The following is a 26,086-nucleotide window of genomic DNA, read 5'->3' on the forward strand; positions in this document are numbered from 1 at the left end:
ATATTTCCTCAGTTCGACGTAGCGCACATCTCTCCACCACTCTTCCGATGACTCAAATGCAACAAGCTCAGCGTAATCTTTGTTGCAAGCTTGGGCTTCTGAAGGATGAGCCTCAACCAATTGAGGCTGCACTACAAGAGTTCCTCGCCACGTTCAATGGGCCCCTACCAGTGGAGGTGACAGCTGCTCTGAACGAGATGTTCAACCTTGATGATGGCGAGGCCGATGCGATGATTAATGCCCTAATCGGTATGGTTGGGGAGGGCATTGATGATCTACAAGAGGCAGTGGAAAATGCAGCTATTTGAGGGCCATAATACAAGCTAATGCTGCGTGTTTGTAGTAGACAAGTAGCAATTGACAGTGATGTTGAGTTGTGAAGTTTGTGATGGTTGATTGATGTGTAGCATTGAAATAGCATTGCAGTAGTGGCTTGGAGTTTATAGCGTTTTGAGTGGTGCAGCGCGTGTTTGTTGTAGTTGCTTAGAGTTGGATTCTTGTTTTTTTTTCATTTGTTATATTGCCCAATTTGGACTCCAATTTTTTTTTAATATAATCAGTAACTCTGTCCCCTCCACTGCCTTATCTTATCTCTCTCGTATAGGAGCTGCTCAGCACTGGATGAGCGAGGACGTGCAGTGCCTCGCACGGGACCTCAAAGGGCCGGGGGCGCAGCGCTGGGGTTGTTGCGGCGGCAGTGGAAGATGTCGGAGAGGTATGGGGATGTTCGAGGGAGGACACGCCATTAGTCGAGAGAGGAGATGGATGGCTGGATTCAATGGGGGGAGGGAGGGAGAAAAGGAGAGATGAGAGGCGAGGATAGAGCAGCGCCGCTCCGCCTGCTACTCTTTGATTTCTAACCAGCAGTCACTGCCAGCAGAGCCCGTCCGTTTGTGAGCTAGAGCCTGCTATGCTACGCGGACGAATGCCATACTCCACCTGCTTTCGTGCACTCATTCGATGCTGCCTACTATGCTAGGGCGATTGCAGCATGTCGTTCCGTGTCTAGAGCACCATGCAGCCTCGGAGGCTTCTCGTCCTCCGCTTGCTGCACTCTAGTGTTCCCAGCGTTTGCATGCGCTCGCCTGTGGCCTGTGGGACGACGTGGAAACACGCAGAGGCAGGAGCAGAGCCGCGAAATGCTGACGAGCGAGGAAAGGAAAGCTCTCTTTAAGAAACCCGATATAGATCGTAAAAACTTGTATGGTTTCAAGTCATCCATTTGATAAAGTCTACATTTCGAAATTGTAAAGTTCAGGATCAGAGCATGAACTCGACGGTAGCATTGCATTTTGTTTGGTCAGCACATAGCGCATGCTCTTGTGCCTGATCACCCGATCCCTCCTTCAAATTTGCGGTTCCCTGGCTCCGCGACGCCGTCTTCGCCGTCGCAGCCGCGGCGAACCACCTCAACGCCGGTGAACACAGCAAACATCTAGCCCCTCTTCATCGTGGTAAGAGGTGCAGGATCTTTCCTGCTTGACGGTCTTGAAGAACTGGGCGACGCAGAACTTGCCGGAGCCGAGGCCGATGAGCTGGGGCGCCTTGACCACGTGCCAGTCGCCGCCCGGCGGATCTAGGTCCAGCCAGGCGCGCAGCACCGGCCGGCCACTGTCCACGGCCGAGGAGAGGTGGCCCGAGGCGCAGAGACGGTGGCCGCACTCGCTTGCCCAGAAGCCGACCAGGACGCCGAGCTCCGGGACGTGCTCGACCTTGCCGTGTCGAATGTTAGAATAAACCACGCCACGGTGAGAGCCTGGCGTGCATCGCGTGTGCGCGTGAGTCTGTTAGCTTAGCTTGTTAGTTGAACGTGTGTGCGTGCGTGCGTTCAGGTTAGTTAGCTTGTTAGGTTTGATCGAGTTCAGGTCTAGAGTAATCAGTTGGTGTGCGTGGTGCGTGGTGCACGAGTTGGAGCTCGGGGTTGCACCATGGACAGCGTCAAGGTCGGAACGTTCGTGCGGGCGCGTTCCATGTCCGGCCAGGACGGCGCGAGTGCGCGCTTGCGTTCGGGTCCGTGGCCAAGTTAGACGCGTGCGGCGCGTGGTTGTTAGGGTTGCAGGTCAAGGATGGGCGGCTGTGTGGACGTTGGCGGCAGCGAGGAGCGCCAGGCTTGGATCGATGAGTTCGAGGACCGATTCTCCCGGACGTCGTTCCTGGCCAGAACGTGGGAGAGTCCGGGTCGCCTGGCGTGCGTGCGCGGGATGCTCGATGATCGTGTGGGCGTTGTGCTGTCAGTTGTGGGCTACAAAAGGCCATGTACATCCTCTCTGTAACCTGAGTCGAGTCCGTTTTTATCAATAGAAAGCCAAGATACAGGCCGTGCGGCGGCCGCGGCGTTTGTCGCTGATTCTGTGTCTGTCTACTGTTCTTCCTCCTCCTCCGTCCGGCGTGAGAGAGTGGAGTGCTAGGGCTCGGTTTCCAACAATTGGTATCAAGAGCAAGGTTAGGGCGTTGCTCGCTAGTGTATGTTCTACAGCGGGTCGGTCAGCCCACCTCGACAGCCGGCGTTGAAGAAGCGCGTGATCCCGCGCAGGAGTGCGACGGCGACGGCCATGGCGGGCGGTGACGAGAAGACTCCTCCAGGCTCTCCGAAGAAGCCGTTCGGCGGCAAGGGCGGCGAGGACGCCGAGAGCAGCGGGAAGGAGGAGATCGTGCGCGTCATCCGTGAGATCGGCGGAGCGCCGAACTGGCCGATGCTAACCAAGAGCAACTACACGCAGTGGTCGCTGGTCATGAAGGTGAAGATGCAGGCCCGCAACCTGTGGGGGGCGATTGATCCCGGTGGCGTGTCGCTGCAGGAGGATCGCATGGCACTCGACGCCATCACGAGCGCCGTGCCATCAGAGATGGTGGCGTCACTGGCGGCGAAGGCGACCGCGTTGGAGGCGTGGAACGCGGTGAAGGATCGGCGCGTGGGCAGCGACCAAGTACAGAAGACGGAGGCGCAACGTCTTCTCCGGCAATTCGAGAACATCCGCTTCAACGACGGCGAGGGCGTGGACGACTTCACGCTCCGGCTACAGAACATCGTCGCGGCGTTGGAGACGGTGGGGGAGACGATCCCGCCGCGGAGGGTGGTGGAGAAGCTCCTGCGCGTCGTCCCCAAGTCGCTCCGGCAGGTGGCTGTGGCGATCCAAGTGACGGCGGACCTCGCCACACTATCGTTGGAGGACGCCAGTGGGCGGTTGCGTGCGGCGCAGGAAGCTGAGGCCGAGGACGACGAGGTGCCACCGGTGCGTGCCGACGGCAAGCTCTACCTCACCATGGATCAGTGGGACGCGCGTCGGCGGGAACGCCGTGAGAAGGAGCGAGCGCGCGGCGGCAGCGGGCGTGTCAAGAAGGGAGGCCGTAGCGGCGGCCATGAAGATGACAGCAGCGACGACGACGACGGAGCGAGCAGCGTCCGTTCCGGTGCAAGCGGGCATCATCGAAGCTCCGGCAAGGGACGATGCTTCAATTGTGGCGTTCGCGGCCACTTCTCCAGGGAGTGCCCCAAGCCGAGGAAGGAGGAGGCGCTGTTCGCCGACGCCGACGATGAGCCGACGCTCCTGTAGGGCGGGAGGTGCGGTGGCGTCGTGGTTTAGGGGGTGAATGTTAGAATAAACCACGCCACGGTGAGAGCCTGGCGTGCATCGCGTGTGCGCGTGAGTCTGTTAGCTTAGCTTGTTAGTTGAACGTGTGTGCGTGCGTGCGTTCAGGTTAGTTAGCTTGTTAGGTTTGATCGAGTTCAGGTCTAGAGTAATCAGTTGGTGTCCGTGGTGCGTGGTGCACGAGTTGGAGCTCGGGGTTGCACCATGGACAGCGTCAAGGTCGGAACGTTCGTGCGGGCGCGTTCCATGTCCGGCCAGGACGGCGCGAGTGCGCGCTTGCGTTCGGGTCCGTGGCCAAGTTAGACGCGTGCGGCGCGTGGTTGTTAGGGTTGCAGGTCAAGGATGGGCGGCTGTGTGGACGTTGGCGGCAGCGAGGAGCGCCAGGCTCGGATCGATGAGTTCGAGGACCGATTCTCCCGGACGTCGTTCCTGGCCAGAACGTGGGAGAGTCCGGGTCGCCTGGCGTGCGTGCGCGGGATGCTCGATGATCGTGTGGGCGTTGTGCTGTCAGTTGTGGGCTACAAAAGGCCATGTACATCCTCTCTGTAACCTGAGTCGAGTCCGTTTTTATCAATAGAAAGCCAAGATACAGGCCGTGCGGCGGCCGCGGCGTTTGTCGCTGATTCTGTGTCTGTCTACTGTTCTTCCTCCTCCTCCGTCCGGCGTGAGAGAGTGGAGTGCTAGGGCTCGGTTTCCAACATCGAAGCAATAGGTTCGGATGCCTTCTGTGGACACGCAGACCGCGCCCCCGGCCAGCGCGCAGGAGTCGATCGCGGTGCTCCGGTAGCCGGCGTCGCGGACGTAGGGCGGCGGCGGAAGCTCGTCTCGGCGCCAGCGATTGGCGTCGTCGTTGGATACGAAGGGCTTCTGGGAAGAATTGCGGCGGACCTAGCCCTGTTAATTGGGTTGTGTTTATTGGTTTTATTGGTTTGGTTTCTATAATGAGCTCATTTGGATTGATTTGTAATGGGTTCGCCTAATAAATGGTTTGGTTTGGGTTAGGTTTTACAAATAGATAGTTTGGAGGGTGTTTGGGGTTCTGGTATTGTTTTGGGGTCCAAAATGCTCTCAACCCGTGGGTTGAGACCCGTTAAGAATTCAAAAGCCTGGAACCTCGCCTGTCGAGAGTCGGATCCTAAAACTAAAATCTCGTGTTTACACCTTAAAATTTTAGAGAAATTGACCGAAATTTGTTGTAGTTGAATTAGCTTGACAGTCCGCTACTTTGTGCAAAGTAGTGCGGTTGGACTTATACGTGGGTCCCGCGTCAAGAGTCGGACCCTAAAACTAAAACCTCGCGTTCACACCTTAAAATTTTGGAGAAATTGACCAAAACTTGTTGCAGATGAATTAGCTTGACAGTCCGCTACTTTGTGCAAAGTAGTGCGGCTGGACTTACATGTGGGCCCCGCGTCAAAGAGTCGGACCCTAAAACTAAAACCTCGCATTCACACCTTCAAATTTTAGAAAATTTGACCGAAACTTGTTGCAGATGAATTAGTTTGACAGTCCAATACTTTGTGCAAAATAGTGTGGCTAGATTTACATGTGGACCCTCTGTCAAGAGTTGCATACAAACTCAAACAAAAAAACTACCTAATGAGTTTTTATTGGGTACCTAATGGGTTCTTATTGGGTTGTAACCATATTTAGCAAGCAGTTTGTATAACTTATGCAATGGAAAGTTTGGGGTGGTGTGGTGTGTGATGGTGGAGGTTTGGTTTGGGGTGGGTTATATTTATTTTCTTGTGAGAATAGATTGGTGGGGTTATAACCTGGGTTACAACCCAATTAGCAGGACTAGGCGGACCAAGGCCTGGAACTGGGACGTGTATTTCTCCTCCGAATCAACGAACGGCCTCGGCGACCTCTCCATGACGTAAATGCCGTCGTCTTCATCGGCGCCGGCGACGGGGAGGACGATGGGGACGCGCCCGTTCACGCGGAAGTTGGGCACGGTGCTGTCCACGCAGAGCGCGGCGGCGTCGTAGACGAAGGTGGCGCGCGAGTGGTGGTCGAAATACATCATCTTGCTCTCAGACAGCGGGAACCAGTCCAGTCTCCGGCCGAAAAGAAGCGTGGAGCGCGGCGGCACCTGTATCCGTTCCATCTTCTTCGGATAGAACAGGTTGTTGTGGTGCGAGTGGAGGTAGACGCGGCGCGCCGAGTAGGCGCCGGCGCACTCGGTCCGCGTCACCGGATTCAGAATCCGCCGCCGGTGGCTCATCGTCGTTAGAAGACGAAGAGGAACGCACGCAGGCTGGGCACGGACAGAGCGAGGGAGGCTGTTGCTACTATTGATGGGCCTGTATCAAGTCCACGGGCCTTTGACGGTCCATGGGCCAATCTCGACATATTTATGAATTATGACCTGCACAAAAAAAAGGGGAGAAGCTCAAGCGTCCGTCCGACCTCCCCTGCACGCCGCACAAAGCGTCCACCAATGCGGTTGCGGCGGCGCTACGCGGAGTTCCTCCGCCGCGCGGCCTCCCTGCCGTCGCTGCCCCTCGTGGCCTCCCTCCACGCCGCCTTGCTCCGCCGCGGGGTCCCGACCCTCCTCGCCGCGTCCCTCATCGGCGGCTACTCAGCCTGCGGGGACCTGGCCTCCGCGCGCGCCGTGTTCGACGAAACGCCCCCGGAGGAGCGCACGCTCTCGGCCCGCACCGCGCTGGCCGGCGCGTTCTCGGCGCACGGGCGGTGCCGCGAGGCGCTGGGACTCTTCTCCGGCCTGGAGGCGGAGATGGACGACAGGGCGGTGACGGTGCTCCTGGCGGCGTGCGCGCGGGCCGGGATGGTGGGCGAGGGAAGGAAGGTGTTCGCGAGGCTGCCCCGCCCCGCGCTGCAGCACTACACGTGCATGGTGGAGATGCTGGGGCGGGCCGGGGAGGTGGAGGAGGCCGAGCTGCTGGTGGCGGGGATGGAGGCGCGACCGGACAGGGTCATCTTCGCGGCGCTCCTCGGGGCGTGCCGCGTGCACGGCCGCGTCGACGTCGCCGAACGGGTGCCTGGCCTCATGCGCCGGTACAGCATCGCATGAGAACTCGAAGTCGGCAGTCTCAGTCCGATTGATGCATCAGCAGTCCAGCTTGCGCCCGGAGATGCATCTGCTTGTCTTTCATGCACTGGTGCGTTGATTCTTGGTCTGAGAAGCTGATATGGGATACATGGCAATGTGGTAGTGTTGCTGTTACATCATATTCTGTCATTCAAGCAGCAAGAGCCCCTGGCTGATGAAATCTGAAAAATTCTTGATGACATTGACGATGACTGTTATGGGTGGATTGTCATGTACTTCAGTCTTCAGGCATTGATTGAACCATATGTCTGGATGCGAGGAAGGCCTCTAGCAGATACCTGGAATGTTTGTGTGTAGATTTTGTGCCAAATTCTCATCTCAGACTGTAAGCTGTCACATGAACTTGACAACCAGCAGTCTAGCTCAGAGAGCAGTAAATTGCCAATTATACCATGTAACTTCTGGAACATGGGTGATAGGTTGAAGAGTTGAACTTCCAGTCAAATTTTGTGCAAAAAAGGATCAGATGGAAAACTCCATGGAAATGGAACCAACAAGTTGCGTTGCTATCACATCTGGTGAGGCCGGTTAGAAGTTAAGGTCTAGAAGTTGCTGAGTTTCTGACATTTTTTGTGGTGAGAGATCTTTTTGCTAACATTATTGAAAATGGAATGGTCTATTGTGCTTATACGGCCAGAATGTGGAGTTGGAGTCATGCCTAAAGTAAGAATCTCAACATCCAGATTTATTGTGTACCATACTCCCTGAGTTATAATATGAAGAATGTCATCTGATTGGAGCTCTTATGATATGGCTGTGAGCCTATGACAGAATCCAAAGTTGGACCTAGGAAATTTCAAAGATTCTGATACTGTTGCTGACTGAAGACTACTCAAGTCCAGGCTTCAAACCTCAACCACGTTTGCAGGGGAGACAGATACTGCACATATGCTTGGAATTACCAGTCGAAGCTCTGCAGCTCAGAGACCAGTAAATCACCAATTATACCATGCAAATTCTGGAACGTTGGTAATTGGTTGAAGAGTTGAACTTTCAGTCAAATTTTGTGCAAAAAAGATCAGATTGAAAACTCTATCGAACCAACAAGTTTGGTGTTGCTATCACGTCTGAGAACTTGGTTTGAAGCCTGTTAGAAATTAACATGTTGGAAATGGAATGGTCTCTGCTGAATGGAATACTGACAGTACTTCGTATCATATACTGGGTTTATGCCTGGAGTAAGAATCTCACCCTTGGTATTATATGAAGACAGGCATCATGTTGGAGTTCTAAGGATCTTTCAGATAACTCACATGTGGCTGTAGTAGACTCGCGGAAAGTTGGGCCAGGGACCCCGGGGTACCTCAGAGATTCCGATACTATCCTCCTGATGGAGGATAAATCAACTGGCCTGGAACAAAGTAGCAGGGGAGACTGAAGAAACGGATAAACCCATAAGCATCAGCATCTTCATCCATCTTTGCATCCAAAGCGACTCATGAAGCAAGAATTTCAACCTCTTTCATGTGCAACGGGGGATAAATCGACAATTTCGCGGCTCGCGGAGCGACTTTTTCCTGTGCCATACATTTATATGCTGAGACACCATCACTCACTACTTGGCACCGGATTCGAAACCCGTGTCGCCTCGACGTCTGCTCGACAGCTTCCTGCCAAGAACACCACACAGCCGTTGCTTTCGGTCTTTTGCTAGTGCAGGAGCGCCAAGCGTGCAAGGTTCCAACTGTGCTGCCGTGCACAACTCGAATTAGCGTTGCTTTCAGTCTTGGTTTTATTCTAAACTTGGTGTACAGTCCAGATATGTAATATGTTCACTTCAGTCCTTTCTCTTGTTGGTGCTGAAATGAGTAGAGTGTTTTTCTTCCTGAACTTGAATTTCCATGCCGAAAAGCCATGCAAAGTTCTGACAGTTTTTTGTTGTAGAAGTCAGGAAAGAAATTCAGGTTTGAACCAGTGTTTGCGTTCGGAATAACTTTGTTTTTCGCTTCATATGTCTAGTGAAGAACTGTAAGTTCGAATGAAATTCATGTGATGTTCCCAGGTTCCAAACGGGTTCACATTTGCATCGTACGAATCTTGCTGCAACCATTTTGTTCTCACATGGAATTCATGGCCCTGGAGGAGCCGACAGTCCTAGTAGGTCACTAGGTCAGGGGCCAGTCGCTAGCTGAGCGGCCAAGATCGACGCCAGCTGGAAGCATCCATCGCCGTCGACACCTCACCTCCTCCATCCCAGCCGTCGATTCCGCGCGTGCCCTCCCCGTTGGGCCCGGCCGGGTCCACCTCACCACCACCGTGCCCGCCACCTCAGCCGGCGCCGGGGCCCGCGAAATCTCCTCGACTGCTGCTTCGTCTTCAATCTTCATCCTCCTCCCCCATCCTTTTCCCCCCATCCACCACCGCCTCCGCCACCACCACCACCGCAGCCTCTCGCAGCAGCGCGCGGAACCCTAGCCCCACCCACCCGTCTCCGTCCCCCGCCCGACCCGGACTTCCTCGGCGAGCCATGGCCAGCTTCGGCGTCGACACCCGCCCGGCCGCTGCGGCCTCGGGACGGGGCGGCGGCGGTGGGGCGGGGACGGGGACGGGGGAGGGCGCTCTGTCCTTCCTCTCCCGCGGCCTGCGTGAGGACCTCCGCCTCATCCGCGCGCGGGCCGGGGAGCTCGAGACCTTCCTCAACGCGCCGGTCCCGGAGCCCGAGCTGTTCGCGCGGCTCCGGCGGGCCTACTCCTCCTCGGCCTCCTCGTCGCGGACGCGGCTGGACCTGTCCGCGATCGGGAAGGCGTTCGAGGCCGAGTCGTGGAGGGGCACGAGGGGGTCCGTCAGTTGGAGGTGGGAGGAGGAGGCCGAGGAGTGGGAGCTCGTGCGGATGGTCAAGGCGCGCCTCAGGGAGCTCGAGCGGAGGAGGCAGGGACAGACAGCTAGTGACATGCTGCACAAATTCAAGCTCAGCTTGGTAGGCTTCCCACAAACTTGGAAACAGTTCACTGCTAATTTGTAGTTTTGGATGCTAAACCTCGAGAAACAAGCAACGCTCCTCCAAACCCAACACGGCTTAAAATTTTCTGTTTCTAGTATGCGCTTGCAACTGCTTGCAAATTGAATGGAAATAAGCTCTCACCTGATTCAAATTGAGTTGCTTCGTTAACCCGTATTTAATCTGGAATTATGCATATATTTTTGTCATTTTGCTTAAAAGTAGTTTTATGGTTGAAAGTTGTGCTAGAGAATCGGAAAATTAAGGTGTCAAAACTCAAGGAATTAGTCTGATCAAGTGATGGTCTAAGAGGTCGTGGCACTAGAAATGTCACATGTTTGGAACACATGAGGCTGGAAGGAGCACTCGATGAGTATTGAAATAGTAATGTTAAAGAAATGAAGTAGAAAAACAAAGAGATGTTGGACTTTTTTTCATCTCTCTTAATACAAAGATACACACCTCTCCTGCGTATTTGAGAGAGAAAAAAACAAATAGATGTTTAGTGGTGAAGCCTGGAAGTCTGACCGATTTTGATTTTCTTCATGTTCAGATTTATATAAAAGGGAACTCTTATAGACTTTAGGGATTGAAATTCAACAAAGAAAAAGTCAGTCGTTTGGAAGTCAGTCATAATCTCCAATATATTTAATATCTGCAGATCTGCACAATCATGTAATTTACAATTGCTTGCAAACATGCCGATCTTAATTAAATTTATTGTGGGATACATGTGATGTGATGCAGACTGCTCTTTTTCCTGTAGCAGATTAAATTGACTCACCATTGCACTTCTTATTGCAGAAATCAATGAGCTTTGCGCCTGAAGCATCTGAGGTTAGTCATCTCCTATTCACTTCTTATTGCACAGTGTAGCCTAGTAGATTCACTACCAAAACCTTTTTCACATTTACTGGCATCTTTCTATTGGTTAGAGCCTTACTTCTCTCTAGATGAATGACTTGTGACAGTTGAAAGAAATGTTTAATCTGGACAATATAATTTTGTCAAATGTTCCTTTCAGTTTGTTGCTTGAGCATGTACTACTGGATTTTTGAATGGCCACATTGTTTCCGTATGTATGAGAAGTAATATATTCATTCCGTGTAACACTTTTCCTAAACCCTGGATTAATTAAATTCCTTTTGTATATCTCAATAAATCCTTATCAACTAAATTGAACATTTCATCTAGTTGGAACACAGTTTAACCACTATTGATGCATTATCCATAATCTTGTCTGCCTTTGCACTTTTGTAATCAGCATAGCCCTTATGCAGGATGTTCCACCACTGGATTTAGGAGAACTTTTTGCCTATTTTCTAAAGCAATCTGTACCACTGTTTGACCAACTTGGTATAAAAAGAGGTAAAGATGCTTGATTTTGACTTTTTTTTGTTTAGCTACAATGTTAGCTTGGTTTGAACTGATTTTTCTTTCTCATGTGCTATAGATTTATGCGACAAGTTGGTGGAGTCTTTATGCAGCAAGCGCAAGGACGCATACAATTTTCTGTCAGCATGTGAGCCTTCTTCATTGAGAAATGACAATGTTGGGGATGAACTCGACCTAAGAATAGCTAGTGTCCTACAAAGTACAGGATACCATGATGATGGTGGATTTTGGCTTGATAGGAAATCTAGCCTATCTGACAAGAGACATGTTGCCATAGTCACTACTGCCAGTCTTCCCTGGATGACTGGGACGGCTGTGAATCCTTTGTTTCGAGCGGCATACTTGGCTAAATCTTCCAAGCAAAATGTAACCTTGGTAGTGCCCTGGCTTTGCAAGTCAGATCAAGAACTTGTCTATCCCAATAGCATGACTTTTAATTCTCCAGAAGAACAAGAAAACTATATGAGGAATTGGCTGGAGGAAAGAGTTGGTTTCAAGACAGACTTCAAAATATCGTTTTACCCTGGAAAGGTAAGGATTCCTTTTTCAGCACAATATTTGAACACTATGTGCATAACTCATCTACTGATGATTTTTCCCAACAACAGTTTCAGAAAGAAAGGAGAAGTATAATTCCTGCTGGGGACACTTCACAGTTTATACCATCAAAGGAAGCTGACATTGCAATCTTGGAAGAGCCCGAGCACCTCAACTGGTATCATCATGGGAAACGATGGACAGACAAATTCAATCATGTCGTCGGTGTCGTACATACAAATTATTTGGAGTACATCAAGAGGGAGAAGAATGGTGCTATTCAGGCCTTTTTTGTTAAGCACATCAACAACCTGGTTGCCAGAGCTTATTGCCACAAGGTACACAACGAATTATGTTACACCCCCTGATGTTTGAGCCACACATGTTGTGTATGTTTGGAGACTATTATAGGTTATTTATTGTTTATGGGCTGATGGTGTCGATGCTGTGGATAGATTTTGCGGCTGTCAGGTGCTACTCAAGATCTGCCCAAGTCAATGATCTGCAATGTGCATGGTGTTAACCCCAAGTTTCTGGAGGTCGGAGAGAGAATAGCAGCACAGCGGGAGTCTGGCCAGGAATCTTTCTCGAAAGGAGCTTATTTTCTAGGTAAGATGGTCTGGGCCAAGGGTTACAGAGAATTGATCGATTTGTTTGCCAAGCACAAGAGCGATTTGGAAGGCTTCAAGTTGGACATCTACGGAAATGGTGAAGACTCGCACGAAGTGCAATCGGCCGCCAGGAAGTTGAATCTGAACCTGAACTTTCATAAAGGCCGGGACCATGCAGATGATTCGCTTCACGGGTAAAAGTCCACAACCACTCAATTGTTACCCTTTATAAACATCCCTCCTATTATATCTGTGGATATGACGTTAATGATTGTTATATGCCTCTCCCGTTCCACTTTCAGGTACAAGGTCTTCATAAACCCAAGCATCAGCGACGTCCTGTGCACCGCGACGGCGGAGGCGCTGGCGATGGGCAAGTTCGTGGTGTGCGCGGACCACCCCTCCAACGACTTCTTCCGCTCCTTCCCGAACTGCCTGACCTACAAGACCTCGGAGGACTTCGTGGCCAGGGTGAAGGAGGCCATGACGCGCGACCCGCAGCCCCTGACACCCGAGCAGCGGTACGACCTGTCGTGGGAGGCCGCCACCCAGCGGTTCATGGAGCACTCAGAGCTCGACAGGTTCCTGAACAGCAGCAACAGCGACTGCAGCAGCAGCAGCAGCACCGAGCGCGACGGCAACAGCGCGGGCAGGAGGATGAGGAAGTCTGCCTCGGTGCCCAACATGTCAGAGGTGGTGGAAGGCGGCCTGGCGTTCGCGCACTACTGCTTGACGGGCAGCGAGCTCTTCCGGCTGTCGACGGGCGCCGTCCCCGGAACCCGCGACTACAGCAAGCAGCACAGCTTGGACCTCCGCCTTCTGCCGCCCCAGGTGCAGAACCCCATATACGGCTGGTAATCGAGGTAAACTGCCCGCTGTCAATTACTCCGGAGTAGTAAGTAGCAGTACATAGAGGTATACATAGCACCGCAGTCTGTAACACTAGCGGTGGTTTTGCTCTTCTTCCGGCTGGCAGCCTCGGCCTGATGCTGAAATGCAGGCCTTGTTCATTATTACAAACCACTTTGTTTGCTTGAGTAACAGTAGTTCTGGATAAAGATTCCAGCAAGGCCCTCGATCTGTTTTTGAAGTTTTTTTTTATGCCCTTTTGGCTCTCATTCAAACTAGGCACAGCGTTCAGGCTTCCGAGTTGAGAGTTGAGGTGTGTAGTGTAGCTGGCTAGCTGCCATGCAATGCAATGCAATGCTGCATCGAGCAATCATGCACGCGCGTGCGTGCTGCTGCTCTCCCCGTGTGGAGTATAGCTCGCAAAGGTGGTTGATGGCAGTTGCTGTTGGGTGGTTATTGTAACCCACACGTCGACGGCCCGTGTCCTTGTGTTGGCTCCCTCCAAAGAGCCAGCCAGCCGAGCCGAGAGGGCATGGCGCATGGCCTCTCGCGTGCGCGTAGGTCACTGTTGCTACCCTGCGCGGCACTGTCCCGCCCCGTGCTCGCAGGGATTCATTAGGGTGTCCTGCCACTGCTGGTGGTCTGGCTCCTGTTCTAGGCAGGCTCTTACCCATTGGATGTGGGTAGGATGTGGTGTGTGCACTGTGCGGCGGTAGTGTACTATACTATGGGCCGTCATGATTGGCGGTGGTGAGCCCATGGGGTTGAGAGATGGAGCTTGGAACGAGTGTCTGTGCGACTGTGTCACGTACAATACGGCCTCACTGATGGGGTTCAGTTTTCAGCGTGTGGTAGAGAGAGAGAGACGGAGATGGAGAGGGCTCTAGAGCCTAGCCCTACACTAGTGTACGCCACGTCACCTTTTTTGGGTGGGCATGTGTTGGTGGGTGGGCCTGCCTGCGTCTGCCGCTGCCGTGCCGGTCTGCCCTGTCCCTCTGGGTATCTCGTTCTCTTTCACACAGTCACACACGTACCGGCAAGGCAGGGCAGGCTGTGTCCGTGCCACCTTGTGGGCCTCTGGCTCCATCCCTGCCACCGGACGGGCCCAGCCAGGCAGCAGCAGTGTAGGCAGCACGGGTGGTAATGTACAGTAAATAGGGGTGGTGGTGCCTGTTTCACGGCGGTGATGATGCAATGAAAGTATGAAACTGCTTCGCCCTTGCCAGGTTGCCTGCCCTCGCGAGCACAGCAGATCAGCAGAGCAACGATGAGAGGGAGGACCATGAGCAGCAAGTGCGAGCAATGCTGCAGTGAGAGATGTCAGATGTGTGTGATGCCATGCAAAGGGATTTGGACTGGAACCTATCCAATCCGGGCCGTTCATCGTTATCGATCCGGGTTGCTGGGCCAGCGGGCCCGGATATGGGCCGAGGATCTTCGCACTGCGATCTCGACAATTTGTATAGTTGTATCACTTTGATCCATTAAATTGCAAATTAACATGTAAACTTGTCGTGCATGCACGATCACATGTATGATACAGAGTATATTTTGCTATAGTAACATGCCACGTGGACGTAACTTTAGTTCACATCTATGGAACCGGAAGCGGAGATATCCTTAGCTGTATGATGCTTGATTGGAGGGAGAGTGCGAGTGAAGGAAGAAGATGGCCATGTACTTGCCACTGTTGCTGGATCTCTTGTTGTGACCCTGTCATCTCCTTCCGTCTGTCCAGTTGCGGTTCCGCACCAGATTGGCAGGGATCCTGGGCTAGAAACAACCGCACGCCTGTCGATGATCTGCTTATTACCTCTGACCACTTTGTTGTTGCTGCTGTAGACAGGTCGATCCCTGTTGCCTGCAGTAGGAGGCTAGCTACAATGCACCGCAAGCGTAGAGTTGTTCATGGTACTCCTACAGTCTACTAGGCACCGTGGTCGGGGTGACGACCGGCGGCGGGTTCATGATCCACCCCATGATAGGGTAGCCGCGCCTATGGCGAGGGCTAGCTCTAGACTAGACACCTACGAGCTGCAATGAGTGGCTCCACCGGCCAATGGGCGCCTGCTCCCAGCTTGCTGAACCCGAACGGGACGGCACGGCACGTCGTGGGCTAGCTCTTCTCCTTCCTGGAGGCTGGAGCAAGAAGATGCGTCGACGTTGCTTGCTGGCCCTTTTTACAACAAGGGGATAAGATAAAAGATGGCGCCTTTTTTACCGCGACCGGAAGCCGACGAACGACGACCGGCCGGCCCCGTTGCTTTGCCTTGACGCCTCCATAATCTCCATGCGACCATGCGAGCGAGTGTTTCACTGTCTGGAGATTCATGCTGTCGTCCCTGTAAAAGATCCCCTGCATGCTGTCGATCTCTCTCTCTCTCTCTCTCTCTCCCCTCGACGCAGCAGCAATGGTCGACGGACTGTGCCGGCAGCGGCAGGGAACGGGATGGAGAGAGCGTAGCATACACTAGCGTTTGTGTTGCGTCACGGCGTAGGTGTAGTAGGTGCTAGAGGCCATGGCCATGGCCATGCCCCTTCTCCATCCATGTGTCCATGTCCTGCTGCTGCCCGCGCCCTTTGCGTTGTGTCACGGCCTTTTCCTGTCGCCCATGATTAGGGGCTTTAACCGAGGCGAATCGGTTGCCAAAAACGAAGCCAGCAAGGCCCCGGCCCCGGCCACACGATGCGTCACGGTCACCATCAGAGAGCTACCACCACCACCGAATCTCCAGTCCACATGGCTCCGATCCTCCGTGGCGCCGTCTCAAAAAGTTAAGGCACCACCAGGGAGAACATCGCAGTTCAGCGAGCTGCGCGCGATGCTTTGTCATGCTCGGAATTTGCAGCTGAACAACCAGGCTTCGAGGCTTGTTCGGGACTTTGGGTTGATGCTCCTCTCCAAATTAAAAACAGAGCCAAAGTGTGGTGTGGTGATGGCAAAAGTTGCCTTGAGCCATGAGATCAAGTCTCCAAGCTTGGGTGCTCGCGATCGGAAGCGCAAACCAGATGCGGGTTCTCGAGAAAGCATAAACCTCACTTCATGTAACACATGGTAGTACTACTACTTAGTTTGAGGCATCGTAGATATAGCAAAATCCTACTGCAACCATGTACAAAACTAGATTTCACAGTGTAACATACTAACCTAGCAACTGTAAAGCTCGTGTTCGTGTCCACAACTTTCCATACCAAAAGCTAGGATACCAACTAGCCTGTTCGCTTCAGCTTATCAGCCAGCTTATCACCTACCGAACAGTATTTTTCTCTCACAACAAATCAGCCGTTTCAGCTTTTCAGCCGGCTTATAAGTCCAGCCGAACAGGCTCGAACGTTTCTTAGTCGTGTCCTTGCTTCTCTGTTGCAATTGTGGCTTACCACATCTTTTTTAGCCTAATGTACCCTTCATGTGATGTAGTCATCTTTGTCGAACATTACCTTAACGTGTGGTGAACAAATTTTTAGCCACACCTTAGCCATGATAGGGCAAAAAAAAATGTGTGACAGTGTTTGCACATCAATCAAACACGCATTTCCCATTCATTGATGGTCCATTTTGGAACATGATTCTCAAAACACAATGATAACGAATACGAAGGATTGCAGTACCTTGGCAAATCAAATCATAAAGAAAATGGAAAACACAAGAACGACCGTTTGGATGGAATACAAGAAACAATATGCCGCAGCTCGCCACGCCTATGCTTAGCTTCTGTTTGGTTGCCACTGAACTGAAGAAATGTTTGGTAGCTTTGGTGTCTCTTCTGTTATTTGCATGGACGCAACTCGCCAAAAGCTTGACGTGGAAAATGCTCGCCGCAGCTTAGCCAAGCCGCATCTTAGGCATGGCCAGTTAAGGTATGGTCAGCGACCAAACATGGCATAAATCCCTCGTTAAAAATAAGTGCCCTCACATTAAGTAATTATGTATTTTTCTATAAATTCAGTGAAAACTAAAAAAAGATTGATTTAAAATAAAACTAAACGATTTATAATTTGGAACGAAGGGAGTGATTCCATAATACTCCTATATCTCATTTATGTTGTAATCAAACATAGTAATTAAAATTTTCTTTTCGAGATCGTACCGAAGTGCAGAAATATGTCATTTCTTGGCTGGTCAAATCGGAAGAGAGAAAGGAAAAAATAACAGGCGATAAAAAGGGTCCCAGGTTCACGCACTGGTGTCGTTCGTTCACTCATAGCTAATCGTTGCCGAGCCCAGCAGGATCATCGGCATCGGATTTGGGTCCTCTCGGGGCACAGCGCGGTTACGCATTTACGCAGCGCAGCCCTCGAACAATCACGAAACACGGGTGGTTTATTTGCCCCTGCGCCTAGGGAACGAACGAGCCGATGCTCTTTGCTCGCGTTATTTGCAAGCGGCCAAGGTCAAGATTCTCATACGGATCGTGTCTGGTAGGCTACGCTACGAGTGGGTTGGTTTGGTTTTTCTGGTGTTGGTGCACTGCCAATTCGACATCCATGTTTGGCACTTTCCCTTGCACAGATCCCTCTTGCCCAGGGCACTCAACAATTCCTCTCGTTCTTCCTATGCCATGTGTGAATATTTTTGTATTATGCAATTTGTTATTTTATTTATTGTTACCACGCTAGGTCTGTTTGTCTAAAATATAAATAGTAGATAGTTGTCGAGGTCGGTCTCGATAGTGACGGTTCCCATCAAAAGAAGGTTCATGTGTTGTGATATTTGAAAGATGCATATATGATCGATAGGGGTAAACCACATGTCGGAAGATATAGAGCTAAAATATCAAGTGATTTGGATAGAAGGCCGTATCCATTGAATATTCATCAACGATCTACTGCTTGCTTTAATTGTGATAAAAACAAGGTTAATAATGAAACCACAATGGCCTAGTTAATTAGGCCAGTCTCAATGCACAATATCAAAACTGCAAACTTGGTAATTATACCTGATGTGTTTTATGGGGATAAAATTCCTCTTTCATTTTATGAAACTACATCCTCTCTCATCGTAAAGAACTTGACAAGTTAAAAAAATTATTGATGTAGCATAAAAATTAATGCTGATAAAACTCTTTATGAAACTCCTACTAAGAGTGGCCTTACTTTTCTCCATACGAGAGATGTGATTTTTAAGCTTCTAGAACCAACATCTATTTCCACACAAAAACAACACAAGTGCAAGCATCCACTGTCGAGCCATCGTAATCTTTCTTGGATTGGATTATGTCATCACCTAGCTAGTGTTATTAAACAATGAAATGACACACGTTTTCGGAATCGTGACTTAATTCCAAACTAATATGTATATGGTGGGCATTTCTTATATCATTTTTTTTCGATAGCTCGAGAAAGTGATGCATTTTGTGTGTGTGTCCACAAAGCTTTTTAGGTTTGTGACTGAACAGCGAAGCAAACAGAAACGGATCCAAAGCTATGGCATGATAGCGTTTCCCTTTCAGATTTGTTGGACTGGTCAAGAACCAAGCACTTTGTTATCTGAACATCACACTTGAAAGGGATATATCTTTTGTTTATGGATAGATCTTGAGCAAACCTAATGTTCTCAGGCATTTACACACTGCTTTTGCAGAATCTGAAGTATGAACACACGATGTCCAATATCTCGTGGTACAAGGAGAGAAGCGTCTTTTCACCAACTGATGAGACCGGATTAACCCTCTCCCAAAAAGGAGAATTTTAGTAAGCAATGGATTGACGTGGGCGTCTCCAGTTTGATTCCTAGTCAAGTGTATCTAACCACGACGAGCACCAGTACTACTCCCTCCGTTCCAAATTGTAGATCTAAATTGTAATATCTATGAACTAAAAAAGTCAAAACTATTGAGTTGCATGCACCAAACAATTCAACCCATAGGCCGCATAGGCTGCAATTATTTTATTTTAATCGCGCCCGCCAAGATTCAAACTCGAGTTCTCTGGCCCTGATATCATATTGAGTTGCATGCATCAACTAGTTCAACTCAAAAGCTTAAGCTGATGAGGAGAGACGGATAATTCACTTATACTCCAACAGAAACGACCTACAATTTGAAATGGAGGGAATACAAGATTGAAGAAGAGATAGAGATAGATGACTTAATCATGATTAGGGCTCATCCGAAATAGGAAAATGCAGGAATTTCGCATGAAACGATTCAATTTCCATACAAAATGGAACAAAAGCTCTCCACTTCTCCTAGCTAGTAAACCTGGTGATCATGCTTATTTAGATTTTAATGAAATGATTACCAAGCATCACCTCAATTATTCAGTTGATACACCTTTACTGGAAAAAGGTTCCAATCGAGCAAAAGGGACAGCCTCTGCCAATCTGAATGGCTTATCTCTACCCTTTGCTTTCCTCTCATCTTTATGCAAGAAAAGAAATACTACTCTACTATATAGTAGTATTTGTTAAATGTTAAACTACCCCACCACCCCCTCAAAAGCATACACGACCGCATAATTTGCCCTCCAAGAACACCTTTCTGAAGGTCCATATCGTCATCATTGTAAATGCTCCACATTGTACGATGAGGGGTGTATGTCAGTATGTGTATCATGTATGAGTATATTCACAAAAGCAACTAGATCAAATACTCTAGCTAGGTTTGTGAATCTGCCACATGACATGTTCCAATTGCAGCATGTTTTGTTTATGTTATCTGGATTGTCTTGTTTGGAACAACTTTTAGCAGTGTTGTACTGGTGTAAAGCTTTGCTAAAAGTTGACAGGTGGAAATTAAAATGAAAATGGAAATGCAAGAAAGATTTTCACAGGGATCTTGATTTTTTTTCCCGTAGATATGCTTTTGTCCACTGCATTCTATGCACTAAACTAGTTGAAATTTTATTTGAACCATTGTCAACTTCACAGACTTGCATGAGAGTTGAGAATACTCTAAGACCTTCTTGTTTTGAAATCATGAATCCCTTTGGCATGTGAATGAATCCAAAAATTGGAAGCACGAGAAAGTTTAATGCTTTAACGTATGACAAATGTAACAAAACAAAAGGACTCAGGCAATCAAAACATTAAACATGGATTTGGTATAGAATTAAAGTGATTCCCCATTTTGCCCTTTGTGGAGGGAATGATGGCTGTCTCGGGAGCCGCGAAGGCGAAAAAAAAAGGAAAGAAAAGGGAAGTAAACAAAGCAAGGAGGACGAAAGCGAGCGAGACACACACACAACAGTGACACCACCACAGGCGAGGAGGAGGGGCAGCAGACCAGAGAGTGGAGAGCAGCCAGCAGCAAGGCTGAACCGCCGTCAGCTGAGCTAGAGCATCCGCCTGCAGCAGCAGCAGCAGCTGCTAGCGACAACGCTGAATCCGAGGGGAAGGCTCGCCGCAACCGTGGCTGCCGTCACCGGCGCCGCCGCCGCCGCCGCTGTTTGTGAGAGGCGCCCGCCTTGTATTTGGGACGAGGGCGACCCCCGCGCGGCGAAGGAGCTGACAGCCGGCCCCGCCCTGTGATGGCTGCTGCCCGCGCGCCGGCGGCGAGGGGAGGCGTGGGTGCTCCGGAGGCGGCGGCGAGGAGGGGCGGCGGTCTCCGCGCGAAGCAGGCCGGGCGCGCCAGCTGCCGCGGCGCCTAGTGCGAGCGGCGGGCGGCGGTCTCCCTCACGGTCCGAGCCGGAGAGCTAGGGTTTTGCCGCGGAGGGTGCTGGGGTTCTAGCTGCGCGGCGGGAGGAGAGTGGGGAGGAAGGGAGATGGCGGTAGGGGACGCGCTGCGGCGGCTGTGCGAGGAGATCGGGTGGTCCTACGCCGTCTTTTGGAAGGCCATCGGCGCCGCCGACCCTGTGTAAGCCGCCGCCCGCTGCCGCCACTGTTTCCTCAAATTCTTCCTTCTTTTATGTTTATAAGCTCGTCCTCTTGCTGAATCTCGTAAAAATCTGAACTTTGTAGCCTTTGTGCTCATTCTTCTTCGAGATGTTCGATTTCTGGTTGTCTTTCTCCGGAAATGCCCATTCCCGTTGCCTACTCTGTTTTGGAAGCTTGAAAAGTTTGGCACAAGGGGATATTCGAGCTCAAAACCGAAAATTTGGAGTCTTGTTCGCAAGCATTTCCTGCAAATTTCAGATTCCTAAAGTTGAATACTTGGGGAGTCGACTTATTCATTTGATAATCTTGGATTGTTTGTCTATGCTTTGAACTTTAGCTTCTCCTTCCTAACTTTGGTTGAATTTTCTCCTTTTCATTTACCACGTTTTCTCCCTTTCTCATTTCTATCCTTGGAAATGTGCAGGCGTTTGGTGTGGGAGGACGGCTACTGTGGCCACACGTCATGCCCTGTCGGATCTGAGTCTTCTGAAGCTCTGCCCAGTGACACCGGGTGCTCTGTTCCTGCTGCTGACACCATCTGCTCGCTTGTCAACAAAGTTATGGCGTCGGAGATTCATGTCGTTGGACAAGGGTAAGCAAGCCAGTGACTGTTTCTTCCTTTTCTTCACTTTCCCTCATTTGGTTAGATAAAATCTTCACCATCTTGGTTTGGTTACCCCATCATTTCTTTGTTAGAATGCAACAATGCTCTCGACTGCTCCTTGGATTCATCATTCATGGCGGGTGCGCTTGTGTTTTTGTTTCCGGCAGGACCGTAGGCCGTGCTGCGTTTAGTGGCAATCATCAATGGATCGTCCACGGTACTGCCAATGGTCACGAGCTCTCCTCCGAGGTACGGGCAGTACTGGAGTGCTTCCCTTCTGAATTCTGAATTCTCGAGTGAAATAAATGCGAACCCAATTTCAGTTTTGTCTGGCTCCATTTTGCTGCCACCTCATTTAAAGCACTGTGGGGGTCACTCCTTGAACTTTTGTCATTTAGTGAGCTGCTTTTTATTTTGGACAGCTCATTCTGCAAAAATAAAGACACATGGGCCTGTTGTAAATTATAGAGGAGGAAAGAAAAAAGAGAAGGGTGTTTGAGGAGTATGTAATATAGATTGCCTTTCCTGGCAAAAAGAAAAACAATATAGGCTGTCTTTGAGTAGATGACGAAGTCATTTGTGTGAAGATCTTATAACTGTCTCTTCTCAATTTGGTTTGGTGTTTTGTTACAATGTTCTGGAGATCTTACACCATGTTTCCAACTTCATAGGTGGCTGCTGAGATGAACAATCAGTTCAGAGTTGGCATTCAGGTGAGCAGAACTTGGATGTTGAATGCTATATATTGGCGGTGTGCTTTTGGAACTCATTCAAAATACTCGTGCAGACTATTGCGATTATTCCTGTGCTACCGCGGGGTGTGCTGCAGTTGGGTTCTACTGGTTTGGTAAGGCTTCAAGGCTCTAGATACATGCTAAAAAAGTAGAGAAAACTTTCAACTTTTACACTTTGAAATTCAGTACCTTTTGTTACTACTAGGTCATAAGGCACCACTAATCCATAAATGTTATTGATTGTGGTCCAGTATTTATCGAGATCCCTTTATAAAGAATATAACTGCCACACTAGGCTCCAGAAAGGCAATTCTCCAGCTGTGGATGGTAGTGGAAAGTTGAAAAGAACAACAGTGCATTCCCAAATGAGTACATGCCATTCAAAATTTTGAATATGCAAACTGCTAAACATGGTATTTGAACCACGCCACTGCAAATCTGGAAACCTGTTATTATGCTAATTTGAGAATGTCGATTGCAAATTCATGGCAACATTTCATCTATGCCTTCAGGGATGGCATACACATACATCTCTGGTATCCTGTTTCATGATGGAATAGTTAGAAACCTTTGCATATAAAAACTTCGCAATATACATTATTATCGTTTGTTGCGCATGCTGTTAAACATTATTGTCAAGAACAGAAAAGGTCATGAAAAACTTCAGTGTGATGTTATCAGTGGGTTTTTGTTTGCTCTCTATAATCTACGTCTAAAAGTTGAAAAAATGGCAGGTTATGGAGAACACAAATTTTGTGATGTTTGCAAAGAAGTTGTGCTCTCAGCTAAACAACCGTTCAAGTATGGCTGCATCTGCTTCAGTTAAAAATGCTTCAAGTCAGCATGGTCAGTCACGTTCTGTACACGGCGTGATTCATGTTCGCTCTGATGACAGCAGCTCAAAAATCTGCAGTCAATTTCCAGTGACTTCTGAACAAAACAGCTGTCCTGGTACTGCAACTGTGTCAACTAGCACACCACCAAATGCATTACTGAATGCATCTTTGCTTAAGGTTGCGCAGCAGAATGGTCATCCTGTTAGAGAGAACTTTGTATATGCCAAGCCTGATGTTAGGTTTATACAACAAGCATCCTACCGTGACAGTCGACTTGGAACTAACACACAGAGTGTTGCTATGAGCTCAGGTTTGATCTCCCCTAGCTTGACCTCGGTGAAAAAGCAGTCACTTTTGATGAATGGCATTGGAGAGTTAGAGTTCAGTAACAATGCACATTCATCAGCAGATTTGGCTAGAAATGTTATTTTGAGATCCCTTGTGCACCAGGACCCTTCTGCCTGTGAGAATACAAATATCAATATACATCGTGGAAGGTATGTGGTATCCAATGATAGAAATGGTCATGGGGATTTTGATTTTCTAACTGTAGGTGCTAGATCAAGTGGGGCTAACTTATGTACCAGTGTTCCGAGTCAAGTATTGGACCACACTTCAGGAACATTGCAGCAGAAACAATCTCAAGTTCTGTCCAAGGTTCCCCAATCTTCTGAAATATCTAAGAAAATGGCAAATCCTGAAAGAGGGTCATTTCGAGTTCCTTCAGCTCCAGCTTCTGAATCTGATGGCCAGGTTTCTAGCAGCTTGAATGTGGGCCAAGAGAATCAATTAAGTAGGTCAAACCATTTACGACCTGACCAAAATATTAATAGAGTTAATGATCCAAGCGCTAATGTCAGCACACAGGGAATGAAGAACCTAGATGTATGCGAGCTCCCAGGAATGCCCAGCGAGAGAGCTTCCTCATTGCTTGTGGAGCCTGCTGCAGATAATGACTTGTTTGGTATGTTTGGTGCTGAATTTAATCAGTTCACCCACAGTGTGGGTGCTGATTTGGTCAGCTGGAGTGGTGCAGAGTCTCAGAATTCAGATAGAAATGTGCCTGAACCATCAACATATCTAGATAACTCACCCCTCTTCAGTTCACTAGACACTGAGCTTCACTGTTCTGGGATGTTTTCACTAACTGAAACTGATCAACTATTGGATGCTGTCATCTCAAACATCAATCCAAGTGGCAAACAGTGTCCTGATGATAGTGCTTCTTGCAAGACTGCATTGACAGATGCTCCTAGCACATCTCATCTTGGTCCAAAAGACTTGAAGCAATGTGAGTCCTCCGGCGTCCCTTCAGTGCTAATTAAGCATGAGTCAGTGCAGTTTGTTAAACAACCATGTTTCTTTGAGAAACCTGAGGATGGCTGTCTTTCCCAAAATAATGGAATGCACAAATCTCAGATACGTCTTTGGATTGAGAGTGGTCAGAATATGAAATGTGAAAGTACGTCAGCTTCTAACAGCAAGGGTGTTGATACGCCAAGCAAGGCAAATCGAAAGAGATCTCGACCAGGAGAGAGTCCTAAGCCGCGGCCAAAGGACCGACAGCTGATACAGGACCGGATAAAGGAGCTTCGTGAGCTTGTACCAAATGGAGCAAAGGTATCCTCTTGCCGTCACAACTTCTTTTGTGATAATTTAAACATTTGAATTGCATATTTGATTTTCAAAGTATCTGCAATAGTGTGCTAACACTTGTCATCCAATTCATGTCAATAGTGTAGCATTGATGGTTTGTTGGAGAAAACAGTTAAGCACATGCTTTTCTTACAAAGTGTGACAAAGAATGCTGACAAGCTCAAGGATTCTACCGAATCTAAGGTATCCACATTCTTTACAATCTTAGTCTTGGTTTTGGTTTATGACAGAGAAAGTGGATTATAGCTTACTTGACAAGGTGGAACCTTCAAATATTTAACTTAATCCTCTGTAATTTTTTTTTGAGGGCAAACTTAATCCTCTGTAATTGGAGAATGTCCTTATACAAAGAGTCGTCTTCATGCAGATACTTGGTGGTGAAAATGGACCCCTTTGGAAAGACTACTTTGAAGGTGGGGCAACCTGGGCTTTTGATGTTGGCTCTCAGTCAATGACATGCCCAATCATCGTTGAGGATCTTGACCGACCTCGTCAGATGCTTGTAGAGGTAATGGCTATTCTTCTAGTTATTCTTGATGATATGATGTTCCATAAGGGACACATGTAATTGTGGCAACTTGTTTGTCGCTGCAGATGCTTTGTGAGGATAGAGGAATCTTCTTGGAGATAGCTGACTTTATCAAAGGACTTGGATTGACTATCTTGAGGGGTGTAATGGAAATGCGTAAAAGTAAAATCTGGGCACGATTTACTGTTGAGGTAATATAGCTCAATGTACTGGTTAGGCATTCTGTCAGTTGAAAACCCAAAGTAACATTCAAAAGGTTCATTCCATCATTAGAGCTGAAATAATGCTGATGATTGCTACTTCTTGTGGATTTGCTTTGCTGCTGATTTATCAACCTCCTTGTTGATGCTGATTGAGGCTGTTCATGCAGGCAAACCGGGACGTAACCAGAATGGAAATCTTTCTATCGCTTGTGCGCTTGTTGGAACCGAATTGTGATGGCGGAGCAGCAGAGAACGCTAACAACATGAACAAGCCTCTGGGTTTGGTGCACCAACCTATTATCCCCGCAACAGGTCGCATCCCGTGAGCAAAGTGGAGGAAACCCTCAAGCATCTTCCAAGTGCTAAGAGCAGGAGGTGTTCAGATAACTTCTGCCATGACTAGCATCACCAATATGCCAGTGCACCACCTGCTTCGCAGTGACATCATAATCTGGGCAAATGTGGCATCATCCTTGGCCCCTGATCGCAGAAAGTCTCAACACACGATGCATGGACGAAGGAAGACGGCGACATGAGTGATCATTAGGCAGTGTTCTGTTTGTATGATCTTAGTTTGTTTGTTAATTAGTTAGCACTGTTTGGTGGTATATTAGTGGATTTTTTGTACTGTTATTCAGAATGGAAATTCTTGGGTTGATTTATTTCACGCACAAAGATGGAATACCGCCTTTACAAGTCCCTCACATCAGAACTA

General features: G+C 49.2%; 3 protein-coding genes across 3 annotated transcripts; all 3 read left to right on the forward strand.

Moving 5' to 3' along the window:
* The first annotated feature begins 5,900 nt into the window (after window positions 1-5,900).
* On the forward strand, window positions 5,901-8,580 carry LOC101770502 (putative pentatricopeptide repeat-containing protein At3g13770, mitochondrial). Its single transcript, XM_022829091.1, has one exon. It carries the CDS (start codon window positions 5,950-5,952, stop codon window positions 6,625-6,627), a length of 678 nt encoding a protein of 225 aa, XP_022684826.1. The 5' UTR covers window positions 5,901-5,949; the 3' UTR covers window positions 6,628-8,580.
* Window positions 8,581-9,133: 553 nt separating this feature from the next.
* LOC101770913 (digalactosyldiacylglycerol synthase 1, chloroplastic) lies at window positions 9,134-13,248 on the forward strand. The gene is made up of 7 exons (XM_004978679.3): window positions 9,134-9,583; window positions 10,409-10,441; window positions 10,885-10,972; window positions 11,058-11,530; window positions 11,608-11,874; window positions 11,992-12,341; window positions 12,450-13,248. Exons 1-7 carry the CDS (start codon window positions 9,134-9,136, stop codon window positions 13,003-13,005), a joined length of 2,217 nt encoding a protein of 738 aa, XP_004978736.1. The 3' UTR covers window positions 13,006-13,248.
* A 6,903-nt stretch (window positions 13,249-20,151) lies between these two features.
* On the forward strand, window positions 20,152-26,075 carry LOC101773610 (transcription factor LHW). Its single transcript, XM_004978688.3, has 10 exons — window positions 20,152-20,789; window positions 21,234-21,401; window positions 21,581-21,662; window positions 22,085-22,126; window positions 22,201-22,260; window positions 22,882-24,603; window positions 24,721-24,822; window positions 25,007-25,147; window positions 25,234-25,359; window positions 25,539-26,075. The coding sequence occupies exons 1-10, from the start codon at window positions 20,698-20,700 to the stop codon at window positions 25,695-25,697; spliced, it is 2,694 nt and encodes an 897-aa protein (XP_004978745.1). The 5' UTR covers window positions 20,152-20,697; the 3' UTR covers window positions 25,698-26,075.
* The last annotated feature ends 11 nt before the right edge of the window (window positions 26,076-26,086 follow it).

This window comes from Setaria italica, chromosome VIII (genome assembly GCF_000263155.2).
Source record: "Setaria italica strain Yugu1 chromosome VIII, Setaria_italica_v2.0, whole genome shotgun sequence".
Classification (NCBI taxonomy): Eukaryota; Viridiplantae; Streptophyta; class Magnoliopsida; order Poales; family Poaceae; genus Setaria; species Setaria italica.

Bases quoted from the DNA above. Each gene is read 5' to 3' on its own strand.
- LOC101770502 (XM_022829091.1), top strand. From the start codon at position 5,950: ATGAATTATGACCTGCACAAAAAAAAGGGGAGAAGCTCAAGCGTCCGT.
- LOC101770913 (XM_004978679.3), top strand. From the start codon at position 9,134: ATGGCCAGCTTCGGCGTCGACACCCGCCCGGCCGCTGCGGCCTCGGGA. The intron at 9,584-10,408 runs GTAGGCTTCCCA...TTCTTATTGCAG, and splicing joins ACAAATTCAAGCTCAGCTTG to AAATCAATGAGCTTTGCGCC. The intron at 10,973-11,057 runs GTAAAGATGCTT...CATGTGCTATAG, and splicing joins CCAACTTGGTATAAAAAGAG to ATTTATGCGACAAGTTGGTG.
- LOC101773610 (XM_004978688.3), top strand. From the start codon at position 20,698: ATGGCGGTAGGGGACGCGCTGCGGCGGCTGTGCGAGGAGATCGGGTGG. The intron at 21,402-21,580 runs GTAAGCAAGCCA...TGTTTCCGGCAG, and splicing joins ATTCATGTCGTTGGACAAGG to GACCGTAGGCCGTGCTGCGT. The intron at 22,261-22,881 runs GTAAGGCTTCAA...AAAAAATGGCAG, and splicing joins AGTTGGGTTCTACTGGTTTG to GTTATGGAGAACACAAATTT.